The sequence below is a fragment of the Gobio gobio genome, assembly GCF_949357685.1.
Source record: "Gobio gobio genome assembly, chromosome: 2".
In the NCBI taxonomy this organism is placed as follows: domain Eukaryota; kingdom Metazoa; phylum Chordata; class Actinopteri; order Cypriniformes; family Gobionidae; genus Gobio; species Gobio gobio.
Window position 1 is genome coordinate 27950488 of NC_137098.1, and position 22879 is coordinate 27973366.

Below are 22879 nucleotides of genomic sequence, written 5' to 3' on the forward strand. Positions count from 1 at the left end.
CATTTATCACATTTTTGTTTAATATAAACTGACAAGAAAAGCAAAGTTAGTGTCAGAGAGGAAGAGGAACACAGTGAAAGGACGGGGGGGAGATAGAGAGAGAAGGTGAGAGAGAAAGGCGAGAGACAGACGGAAAAAGAAGGGAGTTCTCTCAACCAGAAAATATGATGTGGCAAATTGCGATTCTTTCTGGTCACCGTTATTTGATTCTATTTCCTGTGGCGTCCCTGAGAGGGATGGATGCTGGATTAAGTGTGTCTGTGTACATGTGTGAGCTTGTGTGTGTGTGTGTGTGTGTGTGTGTGTGTGTGTGTGTGTGTGTGTGTGTGTGTGTGTGTGTGTGTGTGTGTGCGTGCGTGCGTGCGTGCGTGCGTGCGTGCGTGCGTGCGTGCGTGCGTGCGTGCGTGCGTGCGTGCGTGCGTGCGTGCGTGCGTGCGTGCGTGCGTGCGTGCGTGCGTGCGTGCGTGCGTGCGTGCGTGCGTGCGTGCGTGCGTGCGTGCGTGCGTGCGTGCGTGCGTGCGTGTGTGTGTGTGTGTTTGAGTGCATTCATCTATGGAAGGCTCCATCCTAGTCCAGTCACAGCACACATGTACACACTCAATCACTTTAGCAGTGGCGGGATCAGACCTAAAAAGCACGGTAACATGACAGTGTGGGGAGTAAATTACGGCATAATCTGTTAAGATTTTTTTTTACTAAGCATGCATATCGTGTTAACTCTGGGTATTCCACTTATACATATTTGAATTAATAAATTATGGTCTCTTACAGTTGATTATATATTTTCACAATTTGTTTTACCATCACCTTCATTGATATCATGATATCTAGATATCTGTTTGCAAAATATATTTATTTATATTAAATTGGAAATGGAAAATTGGCAGATTAATCATGGATTATTTTTTAAATCAGTAATATAATTTTAAACTTTCCACTTAATGTAAAATATTGCTGAACATTATTAGAAAATGAACTATAATGACTTCAATCAAAATAAGGTAAAATGCATTAAAATATTGATAGTCCACTTTAGATATTCTGCTAACTAGTAGCACGTCAACTACCAGTCATTGGATTATAAGTAGTCTTTGCATAATTTCCCTCATAATTTCACCAGGCTAAACACTTTATTTTGATGGTCCCCCAACAGACATTCTCCTGACTATATAGGCAGTTATGTCAACTTATTCTGTACTAAGCCTAGCCCTAACTTAAAAATCTACTAATACTCTAATGAGAGATTACATGTTAATTAAATTAGAAATGTAATAAATTATAATAATAAATTATAATAATAAATTATTAAGTTAATTAGAGTTAGTTGACATGTAAATGCAAAATTACTTATAGTTAGTAGAATGTCTTGGACATGTCAAAATAAAGTGTAACCGCTTCATCACTACTGACTTCTGAATTATTAATGAGAACCCCAAACATCACAATTTTTAAATCTTTATTGTTGTATTTTCCACAAAACACAACAAAGCAAAAAAGAAATAAAAATATGAAGAGCTCAGATGCAAAAGCCTCTAAAAGCCACTTCGGTCAAAAATGAGATAACGATACTGAGTGAATGCTCTCCGCACATAGTATACGTTAATAAAATACTTTCACTTCAAACCCACTAAATCCCAGCCTCAGCCCATTCAGAAGTACTGGTACTTAGGTAGAAACCTATACATAGAAGCCTGACAAAAATGCTTATTTTAAAGAAAAACATCAGACGGACTTAGAGGCTTTTGCATCTGAAGTCTTCATATATGATCTCTTTCCCCAATATGACCGTTTCGCTGTCATCACGGGCCACAGAGGGTCACACTCTCTTACTCAAACCTCAACTGACTATTTGAACAACTATGTAATCTGTTCACTAACTCCTGATTAGCTACCAGTCAACTTGATCACATCAACACAGACCCAGTCTTCACGCATCACACACACACAAGCACAAAGTCCTGTTTTCATTCAAACAACACTTCTTAATGATGGGCTCAATAATCCAATGAGAGCACAAGAGAGGAGCTGTAGGCACTTCCAAATTGCTGGTAATACTATTTGGCTGCCATGACGACGGCAGCAGAGGCAAGGTTTGATTACAGGGCTGGAGTTAAGTCTAAATGTGTCAGGTAGCCTATGAATTTGCATACAAATGTGTGTATAAATGTTAAAGAACTTATTAGTTCGGTAAGAGTAAGTTGGATTCACAGGAGATGCTGTGTTATTTGATTTCAGAATATGAATAGCATTCATATGTTCATTCAGTTTGTAACTAACAACATCAAAAATATCCTAATAACGAAAGATGTTATATCGTCTCAGGTTCCTTGAGAGGGGAACGAGACGTGGCGTCAGACGGCTTGATGCTATGGGAATGTTTCATGTGAGTCAGTGTCTGAAGCACATGTCTATACACACCAATCTTTGATTGGGCAAACATATGGACGTTGTGCCGTAGCATAGCACAACTTTTATTAATATAATAATCAGAGTATAAATGGGCACAAACTGCCCAACCCATTTTAACCATGCTCCATACAAAGGACCATAAAACTCTGCAGAGGAATTCCCAACAGAAGATTTTTCCCGCTTGGAAATTGCACCTTTCCCATTGGTCAAGCCAAAACAGGTGTGACCTCTGTGGAACTGCAAAGCCAACACAAAATTCCCCTCCCTCTCTTTCTTCTTCTCCTGGTTGCCCTGCATTTGGGACCGGAAACCCGGTCCGACCGCAAGGTCGTGGGCTGGCAGGCCTCAACACATCAAGCCATGTGCAACTTCCTCGCCAATAAGTCAGACTAACTTCGACTAAGTTTATCGTAATTTCTTTATTCAACGGGAAAGAAATTGATTGCAACTTCAACACCATGGAACCATCAAGACCTTCTTCAGACTTTATAGACTGCTTCAACTGCAAAGGCAATGCAAGTATCGTACATTTTAACTAAACAGAGGTTTAGAATAAGTGGTAAAATCCTCTTAACAAGCTGCTTTGAAATTAGTAACTGGTGGTTATTTTTAGATGATTGAATGACTCTTTTCATAGTTTCATTCCCCGGTTCTGTCCGGTCATTCACTTTTCCATTTCCCATGTACGTGTGATTTGTGTGTATGTGTTTGTTTAGATTAGTTATATTCGTGATTTAGTTTATAAAACTTTGTCCACAATACATATGAGTGCCCTGATTTTGATTCTGCCTGCAGATTAATGTCACTTAAAGGATTCCTGATCTTGCTACACGCTCTAAGCGCTGTACATGCTAAAAAAGCAACTATTTTGGCAACTAACAGGGCCTGCAAATCTCCTACTCTCTTAAACGGTCAATGCTAGTAAATAAACAACCTTAAGAGTCAGCATTTTGAGCCATTGACTCAAATGGTGCTTCTGCTAGGTTACGCATGTGTCCATGGTTCCCTGAGAAGTGCAACGAGACACTGTGTCCCCTAGAGGGCACTATGGGGAAAGCCTGCGATTCAAGAAGCACACACTTCTTAAAGCATTTTGTGCTGTTTTTATTGTACTTGTCTCTAGATACACGCTAAAAAACAAACGGCTTCCTGAAGACAAAGAAATGGATGACAAGTTCTACCTGTTTTATATTCTCGGTTACACCAGTAGTGATGCCACAGGCTGTCGTCGGCCAATGTCATTGTCGCATTTGGATACGTGCTTCAGACACTGGTTATGGCGAAAGCATTCCCCATAGTTTCCTCTGTGGGACACAGTGCGAGTTCCCATTCAAAAGTGAAAGTTTGGAAGATGATGTACTCGCTCATTATTTAAATTTTGTTCATTTAAAAAAAAGTTACATAGTGTAGCTTTCATTAAAATATCATAGCTCAATCTTCAAGTGAAATGACACTGCACTCTTTACTCAACCTTATAGTTAGAAATATGTAGTCTCTGAATGTATAGAGATTATGACAACTGGTCCTAGTCTACCCATATCTTTTGTTCTGTTATTGAGCTTAAATTAATGTCCTTTAGAACTTTCCTGGGGAACTAATGAACTTTTGTGACATCCTGAAAAGGTGCGTTAACCCAGGAAAGTGTACTGGGGGAAGAAAAAAAACATAAAAGCAGTTTGTGCCAGGGTTAATTGCCTTGCTTGAGGTTATAAAGGTGATCGAGTTGGATTATGACCTATGTAACCATCATTTGGTGGCTCATTCGCACTCATCAGCTGGCTATGAATCCAATCCCTCCATCCCCTCTCGTCACCCTGGGTAAGTGCTCCATGCTGGTGAGAGCACATTGGATCTGTCAGCACTCATTGGAGCTTCAGCAGATGAGAAGGTGAGAAAAAGGGATGGAAAACAGCTGAAGGGTAAACATAAAGAGACAGAGAGAATTGAAAAGCTAGATGGACCCTGTGATACAAACACTCATTCAGTTTGGAGGTTATGTCTTGCTGTTGGCTCGTTGATCCATGGATTTGCATGGAATTGAGGTGGCTTCTACATTTTCAGTTGGAATGCATCGATTAGCCATTTGCAGAAAAAAACATGGCCATTTCATTCCAGGCATGGACATGATTGATGTAAAGGTTTTATGGTTTTAACATGTGTCTGTTCTCTCCTCACATCTCTCTCTCTCTCTCTCTCTCTCTCTCTCTCTCTCTCTCTCTCTCTCTCCCCCCTCCTACCATCTCTCTCTCTCTTGCTCTCTCATCTAAATTGAAAAGGCAAGCAGGCTATGGCAGCTGGTTGCCATAGCAGTAGTCTAATTGCAAAGGCACTCAAGAGCAGTGCATTGTGGGTAGTATGTGAGATGAAATGAAGGCACGGAGATTGGTGACTGCTCCGATACGTTGAGGAACATGGTTCTCTCTGCAGGGTGGGTGAGCTAACAGCCTCTTAAATCAGGGAACTTCTGACAGGCCTTTTTATTCCTTGCTTTCTGCCTTTCACTATCTTACACTTTTCATTTCCCGGCGTGCCTCTGTTTCCCCCCAACTTTCGCTCTCATAGATGCTTGTGCTTTTCTTATCTTCTTGTTTTCGATAATTGAATGTTTTAAGCACAAGATATAGTGTTCGACCATCATAGACTTTGGAGTATCATATTTCTCTTCTAATTGGCCCTTAATGGGGGCCAGCAGAGGACTCATTTGTCTTCTCCTAAAGTGATACATTCATGTAGAGGCAGGAGCCAGAAGGATGATAAATCATAACTCTTCTCAGGAGAATCTGTGGGCCTTTTCACCAGGCTGAAACTGGCAACTGCATTGTAAATGATGTTTGTATTCTCCGCTCAGTCGTTTTGAATCTCATCATCAAATCTGCTAAAAACTCAGTGATATCAGACTATTTGACTCTTGTGGTGTTTGCCATTTAGATGATCGTTTTCTATTTTGCCGAAGTTGTGATCGCCGCAGGAAACCATAGCAAACCAAATTTCAGATAACAATTTCTGCTTACTGAAACAGTAAAGCCGTTTGTAGTTTGTGTAATTATTTATTACTTTGTGTGCTAGTTCAAAATTAAGAGAAAACAGAGCAACGTTTTTTTTAGTATATCATACCCCATGTACAAGATGATTAATGTAAAACTAATATTAATGTGTTACATTCTGGAACTTTTGGATTCCGTTCACCCAAAAAGGAACATTCAGTCATCATTTACTCACCCTCAAGTTGTTCCAAACCTGTATGAGTTTCTTTGTTCTGGTGAACACAATATAAGATATTTTGAAGAATGTTTGTAACCAAGCAGATCCAAGCAACCATTGACTACCATAGTATTTTTTTCCCTACTATGGTAGTCAGTGGTTGCTTGGATCTGCTTGGTTACAAACATTATTCAAAATATCTTATTTTGTGTTCACCAGAACAAAGAAACTCATACAGGTTTGGAACAACTTGAGGGTGAGTAAATGATGACAGAATTTTCATTTTTGGGTGAACTATCCCTTTAAAGGTACACTATTGGAGATTTATTTTTGTTTAATTTTTTCTATTAAAATGTGTGTTTAAAACCTCACCCTTATATGTTACCTACTACTGGTAAGCCTAAAATAATGATTTAGCTTGACGATTTACGATTGACATCTACGATTATTTTATAATTAACTCCTAATTAGCACTATTATGTTAAAAACAGACTTTTATTTCAAATAAAGAATAAATTATTACATTTCAAAACATTGAAATTCACCTTGGAATTATAAGTCTGACATTTTTGTCAAAATTGTGTTATTCACATATTCTTATTCTGTGACAGCTTATTTACATCATGTGTTTTTTTTTTTTTAAGTTGTGCACATTTTGGGACTTTTTATGTAGAAATCAAAATGGTTCTATCCACAAAGTTGAATATATAATGCAAAAACTTTGAAGATCAATATCTCAAAACCACTCAGAATTCAGATAGAACAGATAGGTGGCACGTTTTGTTTTTATTGTAATAACATTTTTACAGTATACCGGTTTTACTGTATTATTGATTAAATAAATCTAGATTTTGTGAGCATAGAAAATCTTACAGACACCAAACTTGTAAACAGCAGTCTATAAACAATAACTAACCAATATGGCTTTGATACACCGATCAGGCATAACATTATGACCTAATATTGTGTTGGTCCCACTTTTGCTGCCAATACAGCTCTGACCCATCAAGGCATGGACTCCACTAGACCCATGAAGGTGTGCTGTTGTATCTGGCACCAAGAATTTAGCAGCAGATCATTTAAGTCCTGTAACTTGCGAAGTGGTGCCTCTGTGGATCGGACTTGTTTGTTCAGCACATCCCACAGATGCTCGATCGGATTGAGATCTGGGGAATTTAGAGGCCAAGTCAACACCTCAAACTTGTTGTAGTGCTCCTCAAACCATACCTGGTTTGCAACTAATTTTGCTTTGTGGCAGGGCACATTATCCTGCTTAAATATCGTTACCATGAAAGTATAACATCAAAGTAACATCCACATGGTGACAGGACCCAAGGTTTCGCACCAGAACATTGCCCAAAGCATCACACTGCCTCTTTCAGCTTGCCTTCTTCACATAGTGCATCCTGGTGCCATGTGTTCCCCAGGTAAGCCACACACGCGCACCCAGCCATTCACATGATGTAAAAGAAAACGTGATTTATCAGACCATGCCACCTTCTTCCATTGCTCTGTGGTCATGCACAGATGTGCGTCTGTTCTTTAATTCAAGGCAGTTATGTGGATTTTCTCTGATTTGGTTCCATCTCCAAGGCATCCTCTGAAAGTTCTCTGTAAAATCATGAAAACCGAGGAGAAAAGCAAAGAAGCGTGACACATGGTTCTTTGAAGACAGATTATAGATGCAGTGAAGCCTGAAAGTATTAAAACCTGTCAACAACAGCGCTTGAGTTGTTTTGTCTGTACATTTTCCTATGGTTCGGTTTGAGAGACTGGTTTATGGTTACCTAGTTTGATGTCACTTCAAATGTCCTACCAGGGCAAGTTTTTAAATGTAGAATTTATATGTAGAACTTTTGCAGCATTGACATTGACACACCTTCACCCTTTATCACCAGCCATTTGGGATTTATGGAGCATTATGTTTGCAAATCCTCAGTTTGAGCTGTGCAATTATGTAAATACAGTCATATTTCCCTCATGTTATGAAATTTTATGCCCAGAGCCCTTAGTAGCTGAGTAAACCTCATCATCCTTTCTATGGATGCATTATTAGTGGAACATGACAGCTTTTCAGTCTATTTTACTCCACGTTGGGGTGTCATATACAGCGTTTAATGATACTCAATATGCATATGTATTTTCTTTGAAAGACATGATTGTGTAGCCCTGTGTGTTTTAGATATGGGCTGTAATGCATTAAGGGAAGCAATGAAACAGAAGTCAGCATCTGTAATAGTTCTTTGCTCATGATTCCAGTTAAATTGAGCTGTTTTCATAGTTCATTATAACAATATGATTAGGTTGTCATTTACAGATATGGGCATAATTAAAGTAGATGACAGCTGTCGTAATTTAAGGAATCAGTGGCAGACGATGCATTTATAAAATATTATGTAGTATACAGGGAATACGCTAAGCCATTAATTTCCCTCATGGTGGACTCTGCTACCTCATCCGCTCATTACAAAACGTATGGCTTTGTGAATTTTCCCAAAGATATAATTGTTTTGCTGAACATCACAGCTTTTTTACTGTCAGTTCGTTGATTAATTTTCTCAGGTTTGTTTTTATGAAAAGCATCAGATGCACGCTAATTATCTCCCTGTGTCCCTCTCTCAGTTGTTCAGTGAAACCTGAGGAGGATGTGTTTGTCATCTGTGTTGTCATGTCCAGATGTTTGGGCTTCTAAACCGTCTATTTACCTTGTTATCAGTCTTTCCCGGGGGCTGTGCTGTCACACTCTAATTGCTTGGTTAGTTAATAGTTAATATCCATCAAGCTCAATGTGTGTAAGTGTTTGTGCACAAGTGTCAACGTGTGTGTGTAAAAGCATGACTGATTGCACTCACTCTGAGTGAAAACAGTTCTCCCACCACTTACTCTACAGCCAGCGGCCAAGACACAATCCAGCCAATAAGAAAACTTCTGGCTAGTCTTTACTGTAACCTGATCATGTCACTTGAAGCCTATTTGTTGTCAGGTTCGAATGCCAGATGATAATGTATAAGGTCAATGAGTGTGTTTACATGCATAATATTACACTAGTTATGCTTAATAAACCAACAGCATATAAACACGGTCTAAACAAAGCCTGATTACCACACAGAGGTTTGCCCATTACCCTGATTTCTCTCATATGTAAACATCTTTAATTGCATTATGGCGATTTATTGGAGGTGCATGTTTACAGTATGTGCATTTTGATCTCTATTCAGAGATAACCCTGCTCATTTTAAATGTTTTTTTTTTTTTCAAAACCTTAACAACATGCCATGATTTTTGGCCATTACTCAAATTCCATTTTGCATAATGAACAGATCTTTGATAGAGCAACATTATTGAATATGCAAATTAATAATTAATACATTGGTAACACTTTACGATAGGACTGAACTCGTTAATGCATTAGCTATCATTGACTAACAATACATAGTTCATGTTAACATTTATTATATATATATATATATATATATATATATATATATATATATATATATATATATATATATATATATATATATATATATATATATATATATATATATATATATATATATATATATGGACCTGTTAATTGACAAATACTAAGAAATGTGAATTACTTGTGTAATGTGTAACTACATGAACATAACAACAGCTGTTAGACCAACAAAATTCCCCCAAATGGTGTCCTAAAAATGTAAACAGTTGCCTGAACAAATCATTTTATGTTGAGCAAATATAGCTGAAATGTTAAAGTTTTGTGAGTTCCCAGCATGCATTGAATTACGGTGTTATTGTTGTAGGATACTGTTACTATCTGATGTAGCCTACTTGCTCATTCAGAAACAAAGATAGCATAGTTTACTTCACATGTGAAAATGTCCTATAAAACTATACACCGATCAGGCATAACATTATAAGCAGTGAAGTGAATAACACTTTCATCACGGCACCTGTTAGTGGGTGGGTATATTAAGCAGTAAGTGAGCATTTTGTCCTCAAATTTGATGTGTTGGAAGCAGGAAAAATGGGCAAGCATAAGGATTTGAGCGAGTTGGGCAAGGGCCAAATTGTGATGGCTAGACGACTGGGTCAGAGCATCTCCAAAACTGCAGCTCTTGTGGGGTGTTCCTGGTCTGCAGTGGTCAGTATCTATCAAAAGTGCTCCAAGGAAGGAACAGTGGTGAACCGGTGACAGGGTCATGGCTCATTGATGCACGTGGGGAGCAAAGGCTGTAGCTCAAATTGCTGGTTAATGCTGGTTCTGATAGAAAGGTGTCAGAATACACAGTGCATCACAGTTTGATGCATATGGGACTGCATAGCCGCAGACCAGTCAGGGTGCCCATGCTGACCCCTGTCCATCGCCGAAAGCACCAACAGTGGGCACGTGAGCATCAGAACTGGACCACGGAGCAATGGAAGTAGGCGGCTTGGTCTGATGAATCACGTTTTCTTTTGCATCATGTGGATGCGTCACTTACCTGGGGAACACATGGAACCAGGATGCACTATGAAGGCAAGCCAGCAGAGGCAGTGTGATGCTTTAGGCAATATTCTGCTGGGAAACCTTGGGTCCTGCCATCCATGTGGATGTTACTTTGACATGTACCACCTACCTAAGCAAATCATGTACATCCTTTCATGAAAACAGTATTTCCTTGTGGATGTGGCCTTTTTCAGCAGGATAATGCGCCCTGCCACAAAGCAAAAATGGTTTGCGGAGCACAGCGAATTTGTGGTGTTGACTTCCAAATTCCCCAGATCTCAATCCAATCGAGCATTTGTGGGATGTACTGAACAAACATCTCTGATCCATGTAGGCTCCACCTCGCAACTTACAGGATATAAAGGGGTCGTATGAAGCAATTTCTTGTTTTACTTTGTCTATAGTGTGATATGTAGCTGTTTGTGCATGTTCTGTATAAGATCTGCAGAGTTACAAAGCTCAAAGTCTCAAACCCAAAGAGATATTCATTGTAAAAGTTAGGGCTCAGCCACACCTTCTTAAAACACTTCGTTCAAACACACCCCCACAAATCTACGTCAGTATGTGGGGGCAGAGTTTCATAACACCGCCAAATGTATACACAAAGAAAGAAGGCGTAACTGTTATTCTCGCTGTAGTATTATTGTCGTCAGCACCGCCATGTTGTGTTTTTCGTTGCGAAAGCCAAACTACTTTGTTTGGCCTTCCAAAAGAGGGGACAATTAGAAAAGTGGCTAAGCTTTAGTTACAACACTGTTCCAGAACAGTACAACCCAAATATTTGACTGTGTGCTGTGCATTTTTTTGAGAGTACAGACCGTTTATGTGTCTTTCTACAACGTTTCTTTGATAACAAATGCAAACTTACCAATCTGATACTTTCTGGTCCAGTCGCGCTGGCAACGTTGATCGATCAGCTTGGTCGTCTGCATCATTCGGTTCAAATTCGGGCTTGAATTGATAGGGAAGAACCGTTACCGACATTATCATCTTTCAATATTGCTTTGCTTTGGGAACTGATGTTCCAAATATGGTAAGAAGCGTGACATTTCCGTCAGACGCTTAAGGTATTCGGGCCAATCACAATGCACTGGATCGCTGGCCAATCAGAGCACACCACGCTTTTCAGAACGATGAGCTTTGTAAAAATCGACGTGTTTCAGAAAGGAGGGGCATAGAGGAGCAACAATAATGTACAGTATGTGTAAAATAATGACTTTTTTTAACCGAAAACTGCGTAAACACATTGCATTAAACCAAATAACAAAATAATGTTCTTTTTAGAACCATCATATGACCCCTTTAAAGGATCTGCTAACATCTTGGTGCCAGATACCACAGCACACCTTCAGGGGTCTAGTGGACTCCATGCCTCGTCAGGCCAGGGCTGTTTTGACAGCGAAAGGGGGACCAACACAATATTAGGTCACAATGTTATGCCTGATCTATGTATTTGTACAGTAAATGGTTACCAAAATTATAGATCAGTTTTTTACTAATTGAAAGTTTGCTTGAAAACCAGGAAATCTGTAGTTGCCTTCACTAATGTATTGGTCAACCAGGCATTTTACATTTAGTGAATAAAATCAAATTGACAAAACAAAGTAGCGTTACTTAATTAAGTCACTCATTGAGATAACTTATAAATCTGAATGCATTATCTATTTTTTACAGTAGTAAATGCTGCAAAAAATTTTGTTCATTAGTTAATCAATTAGGTCATGCACTAATAATGTTAACAAATTGAACTTTATTGTAAAGTGTTACCAATACATTTTTGATGACAGTGAGAAAAAAATTGGCATGGATTTTCCCTTTCACATTATAATGGATACTTACAGAAGCAAGACATTTTTCATATGAAGTATTTCTCTCTTCTTAGAAGTTTTATTAGCATAGAGAGCTTGAGTGTAGAGTTCACATTATGTAGGGAGTCTCTTGTGCTTTATGTGCTCTTGGATGGAAGCCATGATTGTATTTGTTAAATGAAGTCTGGGAGGAAGGCAGGACTCACAGTGGCTTGGCTTTTGCCAGCCGAGCAAAAGAAATGTGTTTGGGGTGCTAAAGAGCGACCACAATGTGAATGACATCAGAATTTTATATGACTTGCTTGAGATTGTGAGAAAGAGAAAGACGTGACCAGCATAGACACATTAAATCGGCATCAAATTAAACTAATCACACTCATGCTCACACATTGAACAGACGTCAGCACACACACACAGAAACACATACTTGATTATGGAGTCCTTCAGCACAGACTCGCTCGCATGCGTGCAGCAGGGAGAGATTCCCCCTGCAGCGTGTTTGCCGTTTGAATTATCTGCGCCAGTGACACTGATTCTGACAAATGTGTCCAGGGATATTCCTGTGTCCTGCCATACTGGTGCTGAGGAAATGTCCTGTCTCTCTTCATTAAGTCCATTACCACATACACAGACAAAGACAGGAGCCATTTTTCTCTCTCAATCTCTTGTTCCTCTATCATTTTCCCATCAGTGCAGGCACAGCTTTTTTTGGTGTGTGGATGTAAAAATGTGTGTATGTGTAAATGTATCTGTGTTTGTGTGTTTTTAGCAGAACATTTGTGCTTCTGCATGTACATTGAGACAAAAACAGCTGAATATGAAAGGGCAAGGCCGAAATTTCTTAAATGCTTCAATTTCTTCTCTACGGAGCCCCGCACATGAAGTATTATGTTGTGGCCACGAATTAAGAATTCATTCCCACGACTTACTAATACATCAGCACAAACTTCTCGATTTCGTGGCTACGACATATATATGATACAACGGCTTACTTCTCTGCCCAACAAACCACTGCAAATTAATCTCAGTCATGCTCCCAGATATAATGTATCATACAAACTGTTGTTTTCTATGAAATTGTCCTATAAAACAAAACACGAACAAAATGACTGCCGCACATTAACATAAAAGACGTCCCCTCTCTCTCCACTGTCCTCACTCTTTCTCAAAAGGGCACCTATTATGCCCCTTTTTACAAGATGTGATATACATCTCAGGTGTCCCCATAGTGTGTCTGTGAAGTTTCAGATCAAAATTCCTAACAGATCATTTAATAATTATTATATTAAATAACAATCATTTAATTTTGAAAATGCCAATTTTTGGGTTTGAGAAAAATTAGCTGTTTTGTGTCTTTAAATGCAAATGAGTGCAGCTCCCCACCACAGAGGGCGGAGCCTTCACAGCTCGTGAACACCAGTGAACCAACTGACATTTACGGAAGCCAATACGGAAGTGACTTAAACTGCAATTCATCGACTGGCCGCTAGAGACAGGCTCCAAAAGGGAGCAGAATCTCATTGAGCCCCATGTTAAAATGCCCAACTTTACAGATGAAAAAAACATGTTTACTGCCTGGTACAAATTGTGGTTTTATATATCTAATTTTATTAAGGGCATGGTCACTTTGAGTGACAGGTGGATTGTCGTTTGTCTGCTGTCTGTTTGTCATCATGTTACCTCAGCTCCACCGACGTCCCGCCTCTTTGCCCATTTTCTGTTATCCGGGAGCGAAGATGGCAACAGCCAGCTCGACCCTACTTTACGCTTATATATCGCCATATCACTCTAAAACCTTACAGTCTATTCTCTCAACTTTAGCACACACACCCGACACATGTGCACAGAGTTGCATGTCGATGCGTCAGTGAATAGGCTATTAAACTAGACAAGTTCTCTTTCATGTGTTATTGCGAATAATCTGTCAAATGCACACAAGGTTATGTCAGAAACACACAAAGTTCACATGAAAGCAATTGGTTATGTCTGTGCACGTATGCAGCAAGTACAAAAATCCTGTGTGTATAATATTAGATCTGTATATCTGTATCTGTAATATACAGTACCTACTGCTATATCTGCTGTTAATATAAATCAAACAACAAAAGATAAACAGAAAATCACTCACTGCTCTTGACTGAATTAACTTTAGTAGCTTTATTAAGAACACATTTCTTACTTGAATGCAGCTGTTAAATGCTCTGGCAAGCAGATAAACATTGCAGACTTGTACAGCTCTCTGAGGGCTGGGTCTTTACTAATACGGCAGTGTCCATCAACACTCGTGGGCGGGGCCTGTGAACTGTGACGTCATTTTGTCAGGAATCTGCAAACGGCTTGTTCTGAGACACTGCTTATGATTTATGGGGATTTAAAAAAAAAGAGTGGGTGGATTTTTACCTTTTATAGGGTGGTTATATACACACACTGCCAACACACATTTATGTTGTAAAAGTGAATCTTTTCATAATAGGTGCCTTTTAATATTAACTAAATATTTTGAATTAAAATACGATTTGGCCCGTGGAAATGAATGAATCAACTTTATTCTAAAAAAAAAAATATCTGATAAGTATTTTATACAATTTTGTTTGTATGGATATTTTGATATATTTATTCTAAAACATAAAAAGGATATTGGATTTTCAGCAATGTACTTTGTAAGGAACAAATGGCATTTATAGTCTGTATCTAATATTTTTTCAATATCTTGTACCTTTGACAGTGTTAAACAGTGTCACGTGGATGGGAATATGCATGGAAATGATATGCAGATGAGGTTATGCATAGTAAAATTAGGCATTTTAAGCTCCATATATGGTTATTTCGGGGAGGAGACAGGGTGGAGATGCACGTATGTACGCAATCTTCTGCTGGCTGGGATTTATAAAGGGATTTTTGCGCAGGTTCTGGCATACACATGGTTTTATAAATCAGATTTTTTTTTTTTGTGTGCATACGCAAAATCTAGCTTTTGTGCATACATACACTTTTAGGGTGAAATCCAAAAGTTTTATAAATGAGGCCCCTGGTGATTATCCTGTTGACTACAACTCAATGTATAATCAAGATGGTGCTTCTCATTTTTTTAATTGTCTATCCTCATCTGCCTTCATGCCTACTAAAGGAAAGAAAGCAATGTGCTCTGCAAGCATTGAATAATAAATGCAATACGTGGGCTATGTGTAAAGTATGATATTATTGCTCACATTCATGTCACTTGCAATTCAAGAAATCTGTTAAATGTTGTTGGAACCTTAATCAGGAAATTCCTAATAAATATTACTAAAGCAAGATGCATTCACTTTTTAAAAATGGAGGGTTTAGTCAAACTCTTAAATAACTTTTTTTAATTAATGTATTTCATTAGATTCAGTAGCAATAAATCAAATGCAAATAACAATCCAGCAAAACAAAGGAACAAAGAAATGATAAGATAGATGCACCATTGTTTGGAAGCCAGAGAAGTTATGTATGTCAGGTGCTTCAACAAACAAGACTTCTGTATAGGATGCACCTGTTTTCTCTCTAGTGAGGAAGCATCAATTAGGCCACATCCTCACGAAGCCAGAGCTTTCCCTATCCAATCTTATTTTCCCTCGTCTATCATGGGTACACACGAAACCACTGATACTGACTCAAAACGATCAAGTATACATGCCAGACCAGTATGTGGCGCTGTAATTTTGCCACAGAGATACACTAAAAACGGAGAAGAAGACTTGGAGCATGCGCGAGATGTGGGGTGATGACATCACCATTTCACTGAATATACTGTATGGATTGGCTGTACACACGAAAACGCAAGGGTGTCATTTTCAGATTTATCCACTCTGGGACCTGGTTTAAAAAAATTGCGGTTTCAAGCTCCCAAAACGCCGGATCCGTGTGGACGAAACGCTGAAACAATGAAAAAATGTAATGTATACAGCTAATCACGTCTCTGTGTGGACAGGGCCATAGACTACTGAGAAGTGCACATGGAGAAACAAAATGGGTGTTTATCAATCAGTGCACATTTTAAAACTACATTTGGTGTTTTTCAACCATTTTTCTATAGACTTTCTAAAATAATTAAGGCCCACCCCTATCTCAAGCCCCCAGTGGAATAGAGCAAATTGGGTAAAGCAATTGAAAATGGCCATCATGGTTTGAAAATCTCAACCAAAATGATGGTTTGGATCAAAATTCAACCTTGTATCAATGTCACAATGCTATCTGGGTCCGGAGCTACTCCGTGGATCTTGAGACCTTTGTACTGTGCAGCGCTCATTCCTCCGGCCTTGCTCTGTTCTCACAGCTCTCAACATTGCCCTGCTTGCCGCAAATATGAATAATGAGCTAGATGTGAAATCCCCCTTAAGATGTCCTTCTATTCTGGTTTGTAGGGTGGGAGGGTACAGGATACACTGATGGCATTATGAGCAGTCAGGGGTGAAACGAATATTGTTGATCATCTCCTAACAAGGTCATATATCAAAGTCTGGGTAGATTAGATGGTAAGCAAAAAATCAGTTCTTGTAATCAACATGTTGGATGGAGGAGATATGGGCGGCAATAAAGATCTGAGCGACTTTGACAAGGGCCAAATTGTTATGGCAAGACAACTGGGTCAGAGTATCTCTGAAATGGAAAGGCTTGTGGTTTGCCTCCTGGTCAGCATTGATGAGAATTTACCAACAGAGGGACAAAACAGAAAGCGGCGACAGGTTGTTGGGTGCCCAAGGCTTATCGGTGCACGAGGGCAATGGAGGCTATTCCATCTGGTCCGAGCCAACAAAAGTTTTACTGTCACACAATTTTAATGATGGTTATGGGAGGAATGGTTCACTTTGTGCGTTACACTCTGCTGCATATGGGGCTGCGTAGACTAATTAGAAGCTGCGTCCCAATTCAGAGGCTGCATGCTTCGAAGGACATGGACTTCAAAGGACACACCTTTCGAAGGTCAGAAATGAGCATTGTTAACAGGGATGGTCTAGCCTACGGAGGATAGTTCTTGTCACTTAGCAACTGTGACAGCTGCCATTGACGAGTGGCAGTAACGTTGTACTAGACTTTTTTTAAGTTATATTAAACTGTCTGGAAACAAAAACTAAATATGTTTCAAAGTGTAATTCGGCAATTTTTCTCAAAAATCCTATCGTCACTGGTGCGCAATGAATTCTTGGGTAGGCAAGGCCGCAAAGGAGCCATCTGTTGTATCCTTGATTTCACAGGAAATGAAGGATGCTTTTGAAGGAGCCTTCAAAATGGGACAGCCTTTGTCACGCAGCAGTTGCACAATTGGCCTTCGAAGGATGCAGCCGTTGATTTGGAACACAGCATGAGTGCCTATGATGACCTCTGTCCACCGTCGAAAGTACCTGCAGTAGGCATGTGAGCATCGGAACTGGACCTCGGAGCAGTGGAAGATGGCCACCTAGTCCGATGAGTCCCGTTTTCTTTTACATCATGTGGACTGCTGTGTATGTGTGCGCCCGTTTACCTGGGGAAGTGATGCAACCAGGATGCACTGTGAAGACAAGCCCATGGAGGAAGTGTGATGCTCTGGGTAATGATCTGCTGGGAAACCCTGGATCTGGCCATTCAAATTTGACGAATGCCACCTACCTAAACATTGATGCAGACCAGGTACACCCCTTCATGACAATGGCTTTACCTGGCAGAAGTGGCCTCATTCAGCAGGATAATGCACCCTGCCACACTGCGCTCATTGTTCAGGAATGGTTTGAGGAACATGATAAAGAGTTAAAGATGTTGCCCTGGCATTCAAATTCCCCAGATCTCAATCCAATTGAGCATCTGTGGGACGTGCTGGACCAACAAGTTCGATCTATGGTGGCTCCACCTCCACAACAGGACTTTTAGGATCTGCTGCTAATGTCTTGTCTTGGTGTCTTATACCACAGGACCCCTTCAGGCCCATGCCTCAGCGGGTCGGTGCTGTTTTGACAGCAGGTGGAGGACCAACAGCATATTAAGCTCATAATGTTTTGCCTCATCGATGTATGTGAAGAAATGACAGTTCAACTAATTGAATCAAAACAATATGGCAACCCATTGTTCTTCATAATAATCAGTATAAAGGATAACCCTTTTGAGATGCTTTGTGTGAGGCTCTTAAAAGACACATTATTAGCGGCTCTTAATTGTGAGCAGTAAGCAGTGAAATCTGTCTCAGCATGAGTGCAGATTTTAGCGGACTGCAGGAACACATTCTCAGCATTGCTCTTATTGTTAGCTTCCTCTCTTACTTTCTTTCATTCTCTCTGTCTCTGTCTCTATCTCTTCCCTTATTTCTCTCCCTGTGGTTCCTTTTAAAGTGCTAATATGTGCTGAAAGAGTGGAAATTCATACTCTCCCAGGCATTCATTACTCCCCAGATCTTTCTTACTTGGTAATAAAAAAGAATTAGGCATTAGTTAATGGTGCTGATTTACAGTAGATCAACTAAAATATTATTCTCTGAGTAACTCTCTAAATCCTATATGCCCTTTTTTCATTGTAAAGAAAAGAGTAGCCAGAACATTCTGCTAAAAATTTGTTTTGGAGAATGAATTTAATGAAAATTATTCATATCTTGCAAGTTGCAACTGGAACTTGGGTGTGTAATGTTTCAGTAGCTAAATCTTGATGTTTTAAATATCTCTGTATGTGTGTTTTTCAGGTGGTGGACCTGTACTGGGGCATTGATCCAGAGGAGTGGGATAGTCCGGAGCTGCAGAGACTACGGATGAAACTACTGGAAGAATGTCTGAAGACTTCTGCCGGTCCATGCTTTGTTGTGGGTATATATGACATTTCATCAAACCCTTAACCGACAACTTTTATGTTGTAAATTCCAAATACATCAAGAGACATTGATAGTAATTAGTGATTGACCAATATATGATATATTGGACATGACTGATATATTTTGTATTTTTTAATTATCAGCATCGCCAATACGTTTTTCTGTTTGGCCAATAAAAGTTGGGAATCAAAGCAGGACTTTTATTTTGACGACACTAACAACTTAAACAGACACCCATTCTCCGTCATCATTAGCTTACTGTAATTGTTTAACAGTTAGATGCATGTAGATGCATGTAGCATTCATAAAAACCTATGTTTTCTCATGCTCATTAAACCCTGACACTAACTTTTAATGGTTAACACACTCATTAACATACACGTAACTTTCTCTAACACTGATGAATAAACAATATTAGTTAAGGCTATCAAAAAAGTCCTAAACTAGGTTTTGTATGAGCTTATGTAATTTATTGTTATTTTTGGTACTACTACAAAATGTTGCAATATCATAATTTTAGCCACAAAATAATTTTCTGCATGAACCGGCCATAACAATTTAGGAAAATAACATTTGAATAATAACACTGACATAATCTCATCTGACAGCAGATACTGAATCAGTCAAACACATCAGTCTAGTGTGTTCAAATAGAAATATTGTGGAAAAGTGGAATGGAAAAACGTGTTTTGTCTCAGAAGAGCAAAGTCTTTACAGAAGAGTCAACAGCTTTCATGGACATCTTTCATAATCTTTCATATGTCTTGCATCAGAAAAACATTAAGATTTTGTTGTTGTTGTTTCTTTTACTACACGCTCCGTAACCCACTCAGAACGGTCTTGCAACCCACTTATTTTTTCATCAAGTTCAAATTCTTTTTTTAAATTGAATCATTTTCGAATTAATAATGTTTGGTTACTTTATATATACAAATTTAATTGTAGCAATGGTTATGCATGTGATATTTTAGGGTCTTTAAATTACATAGTGTGATATAGACTTTATATCAGCCGGCGGCCACCCTGCTCTGTAAGATATCAGCGGCGACCATCAAAAGATCCATATTGGTTGCCCACTAATAGTAATATGCAGTATAGATGGACGAATTGTCACTGTCAGATATCATTACTGTCAGATTTTCAGCATCAGACTTTCTAGATGAATATAGGGATAGTAAACTATGTGTAAAGCAGCTCCCTTATAATCGTACATACCTCACACCTCAGAAACATAACTGCAGCACAGTACATGGCATACAGTGCAGTGTGCTTTGAATTCTTAGAGCGGCAGTAGAGCGAAGTTTGGCTGGTGTTATGTTCTTGTTTGTGGGTTGAGTTGGGTATGATGTCTCTCTAGTCAGTGATAGAGAGGAGCTGACGGAGAGACTTTGTGTAACCCCCATATGGGAGCGAAGCACTTGAGTTCAATCGCAGAATGAAGCTCATTGTGCTTCTGTAACACTCTCTCTCTCTCTCTCTCTCTCTCTCACACACACACACACACACACACACACACACACAGCAAAATTACTTTCAAATCTCTCAGCATGGCATAAGGAACGGTCTGGTTTAATGGCTGATGTTGGGGGAGATGAGAGATCATGCAGAATATGTGAAGCACACGCACACACACGCACGTTCCAGAGCACCAGGTGGGTTACTAACAGATGAGTGGATTTATAAGGAGTATACATTCACACATGACTACACACACAAACGTGTGTGTGTGTGTGTGTGTGTGTGTGTGCTGGGGGCTCAAAATCAGTTCTCAGGTGTGGAGAGAGATTGATTTTAAATTATTAAAATGTAAATGAGCAATCTGGGCAAGAGGATTGGGATCTAATTGGAGTCAGAGAGCAATGTTTGAGGTGAGGCAGAATATGTGTGTGTGGTAAAGTTAAGTTTGAGGTGAAGTGGTGTGTGTGAGAGCCGCTGAGCAGGGAACACTTCTAATTGTCTCCTTCCCTCCTTCCTTTCTCTCTCTCTCTTTGTCGCTCGTATGCACACACGCATGCTGTCTTACACTTTACATTAGTGATGCTCACCAAGGTCTTGTTTCCACCTGGTTTTAACATGCATTTCAAATGCATGGCAGCTCGCCCTAGGGTGAGCTTAATTTCTCATTTGGGGTTCACATAGAGGATGAACTGTCGATTGCAGCATTGGACGGTGGGCTTGCGCCTTCAGAGGCTGAAGATGCGTGTGAGCATCCACCCCCGGATGCAGCGGCTCAGTCTGAGGCGGATGCTAATTGGTTCTCGGGTTCTGCCCCAGTTCATTTCTTCCCGGAGCATACGAAATCATGGAAGGCACCTTTTGGCATTTATAAACAGTGGCGTATATATAAATCACCAGGGTGGTATCCACTCTCGTCGCTTGTCACAACTCGCCCACCATCTCCTCCTCTGGAGTCAACTGCAACTGATATTCCGGGTGACCTCAATAATGCAGCAGACTCACTCTCGCGAAAGGTTGCGCTCCGAGGGGGGTGGAGACTCAATCCCCTGGCAGTCCAGCTGATTTAGAATTGATTCAGCAAAGCACAGGTAGACCTGTTCTCCTCCCAAGAATCCTTGCACTGTCCTCTGTGGTATTCCCTCAGCGAGGCCCCCCTCTGCATGAACACACTGGTACACAGCTGGCCCAGGGGCCTGCACAAGTATGCATTTCCCCCAGTGAGCCTCATTGCACACACACAGTGCAAGATCAGGGAGGAAGGAGAACAGGTCCTGATGGATATGCCGAACTGGCCCAACCAGACCTGGTTCTTGGAGCTAACTCTGATGGTGCTAGCCCCTCCCTGGCAAATCCCCTTGTGGAAGAACCTTCTTTCTCAGTGGCAGGGCACAATCTGGCACCCACGTCCAGACCTTTGAAACCTTCACATGTGGTCTCTGGTTGTGACGAGGAGATATTCAAAGCAATATCACTGCCGATGATAAACACAATCACTCAAGCTAGAGCCACTCTACCAGGTGGCTATAAGCCTTGAAGTGGCGCTTGTTGATTATTTAGTGTTCTTCCTGAGGGGACCCACAGAGATGTGGCATTGGGTCAGTGCTTTCCTTCCTCCAAGAAGTCCTGGAGAGGCACTTGTCTTGCCTCCACCTTAACTCTTACAGGTCTGCACAGTTTTGGGGCCCTTTAGAAGTTTTGATATGCTCTGACCTTTGTGCTTTTTTCAGTTGCTTATAAACATATTAATGGCAAAATGTCATGGCACTGTATTCATCACAAACTGGACTTCCATAATAGGTGAGCAACATGTATGTACATGCTTGTATTTTTGAGAAAATAACGTTTATGCGTTGTTTTTGAAGACACTGAAATAAGGCCACAAAATACAATAGATATGTGTCCACAAGACTTTTTACTAATGGATTTTGTTGCCTAGAGTTTTAGCTTCAAACCGATGTGAGAATCATTGTGCCTACTCATTCAGATAAAACAATATATTGATTTAAATTTTGTAAGACACATTTTTTTACAAAGCCCATATGTTAAGAGGCGTGAACAATCATGAATAATGCTGTGAATCACACTTGAGAGAACAAAAGAACTGCATAATGGGCCAATTGAGTATTTTGAGTCTCTTTCACACTGATAAGAAAAAAAAATGAGGTGAAGGTGCCGGCACCTTTGTCGACCGTTAAAGTTGTACGTGGCTGCAATAGCAGCAAATCATGACACTATGGATGGTATATTATTGGGGAAGCACAACCTGATTTTCAGGTTTCTGAGAGATGTGCAGAGGTTAAATCCTTAGAGACTGTGCATCATCCCCTCTTGGGATCTCGTGGTCTTACAGACCCTACAGAGAGATACATTTGAGCCTTTGCAGTCAGTCGAGCATAGTGCCTATGAAGACCACCTTCCTGACTGCGCTCACCTCCGTTAAGAGAGTAGGGGACCTACAAGCCCTCTCTGCTCTCTTCAGGCTGGCAGACTCTTACATTGTCCTTAGACCCCTACCCAATTATGTGCCTAAGGTTCCCACCAGAGTATGTGGAGTGGGAGTGGAGCGGCATGATTTTGAATGGAGTGAGGAGCGGATATTTTATAAGTCGGAGCGTCGTGGTTTTCACTCGCAAATGTGTAGGGAACGAAGACGTTGTGTCCCTCTTGCCACAACTCTGAACTGATGTGGTCGAGATGCTGTCTCGGCTCCTTAGCACAAGCCTGAATGAGTGA

General features: G+C 40.0%; 1 protein-coding gene across 1 annotated transcript in view; it reads left to right on the forward strand.

The window, feature by feature from the left end:
- Positions 1-22879, forward strand: part of nwd2 (NACHT and WD repeat domain containing 2) — a gene marked incomplete at both ends in the record, with an annotated part of 69199 nt that overhangs the window by 15098 nt on the left and 31222 nt on the right. The window contains one exon of the mRNA XM_079808797.1: positions 18563-18679. Within this exon, the coding sequence (XP_079664923.1) occupies positions 18563-18679 (117 nt within the window). The remainder of the gene's footprint in view (positions 1-18562; positions 18680-22879) is intronic.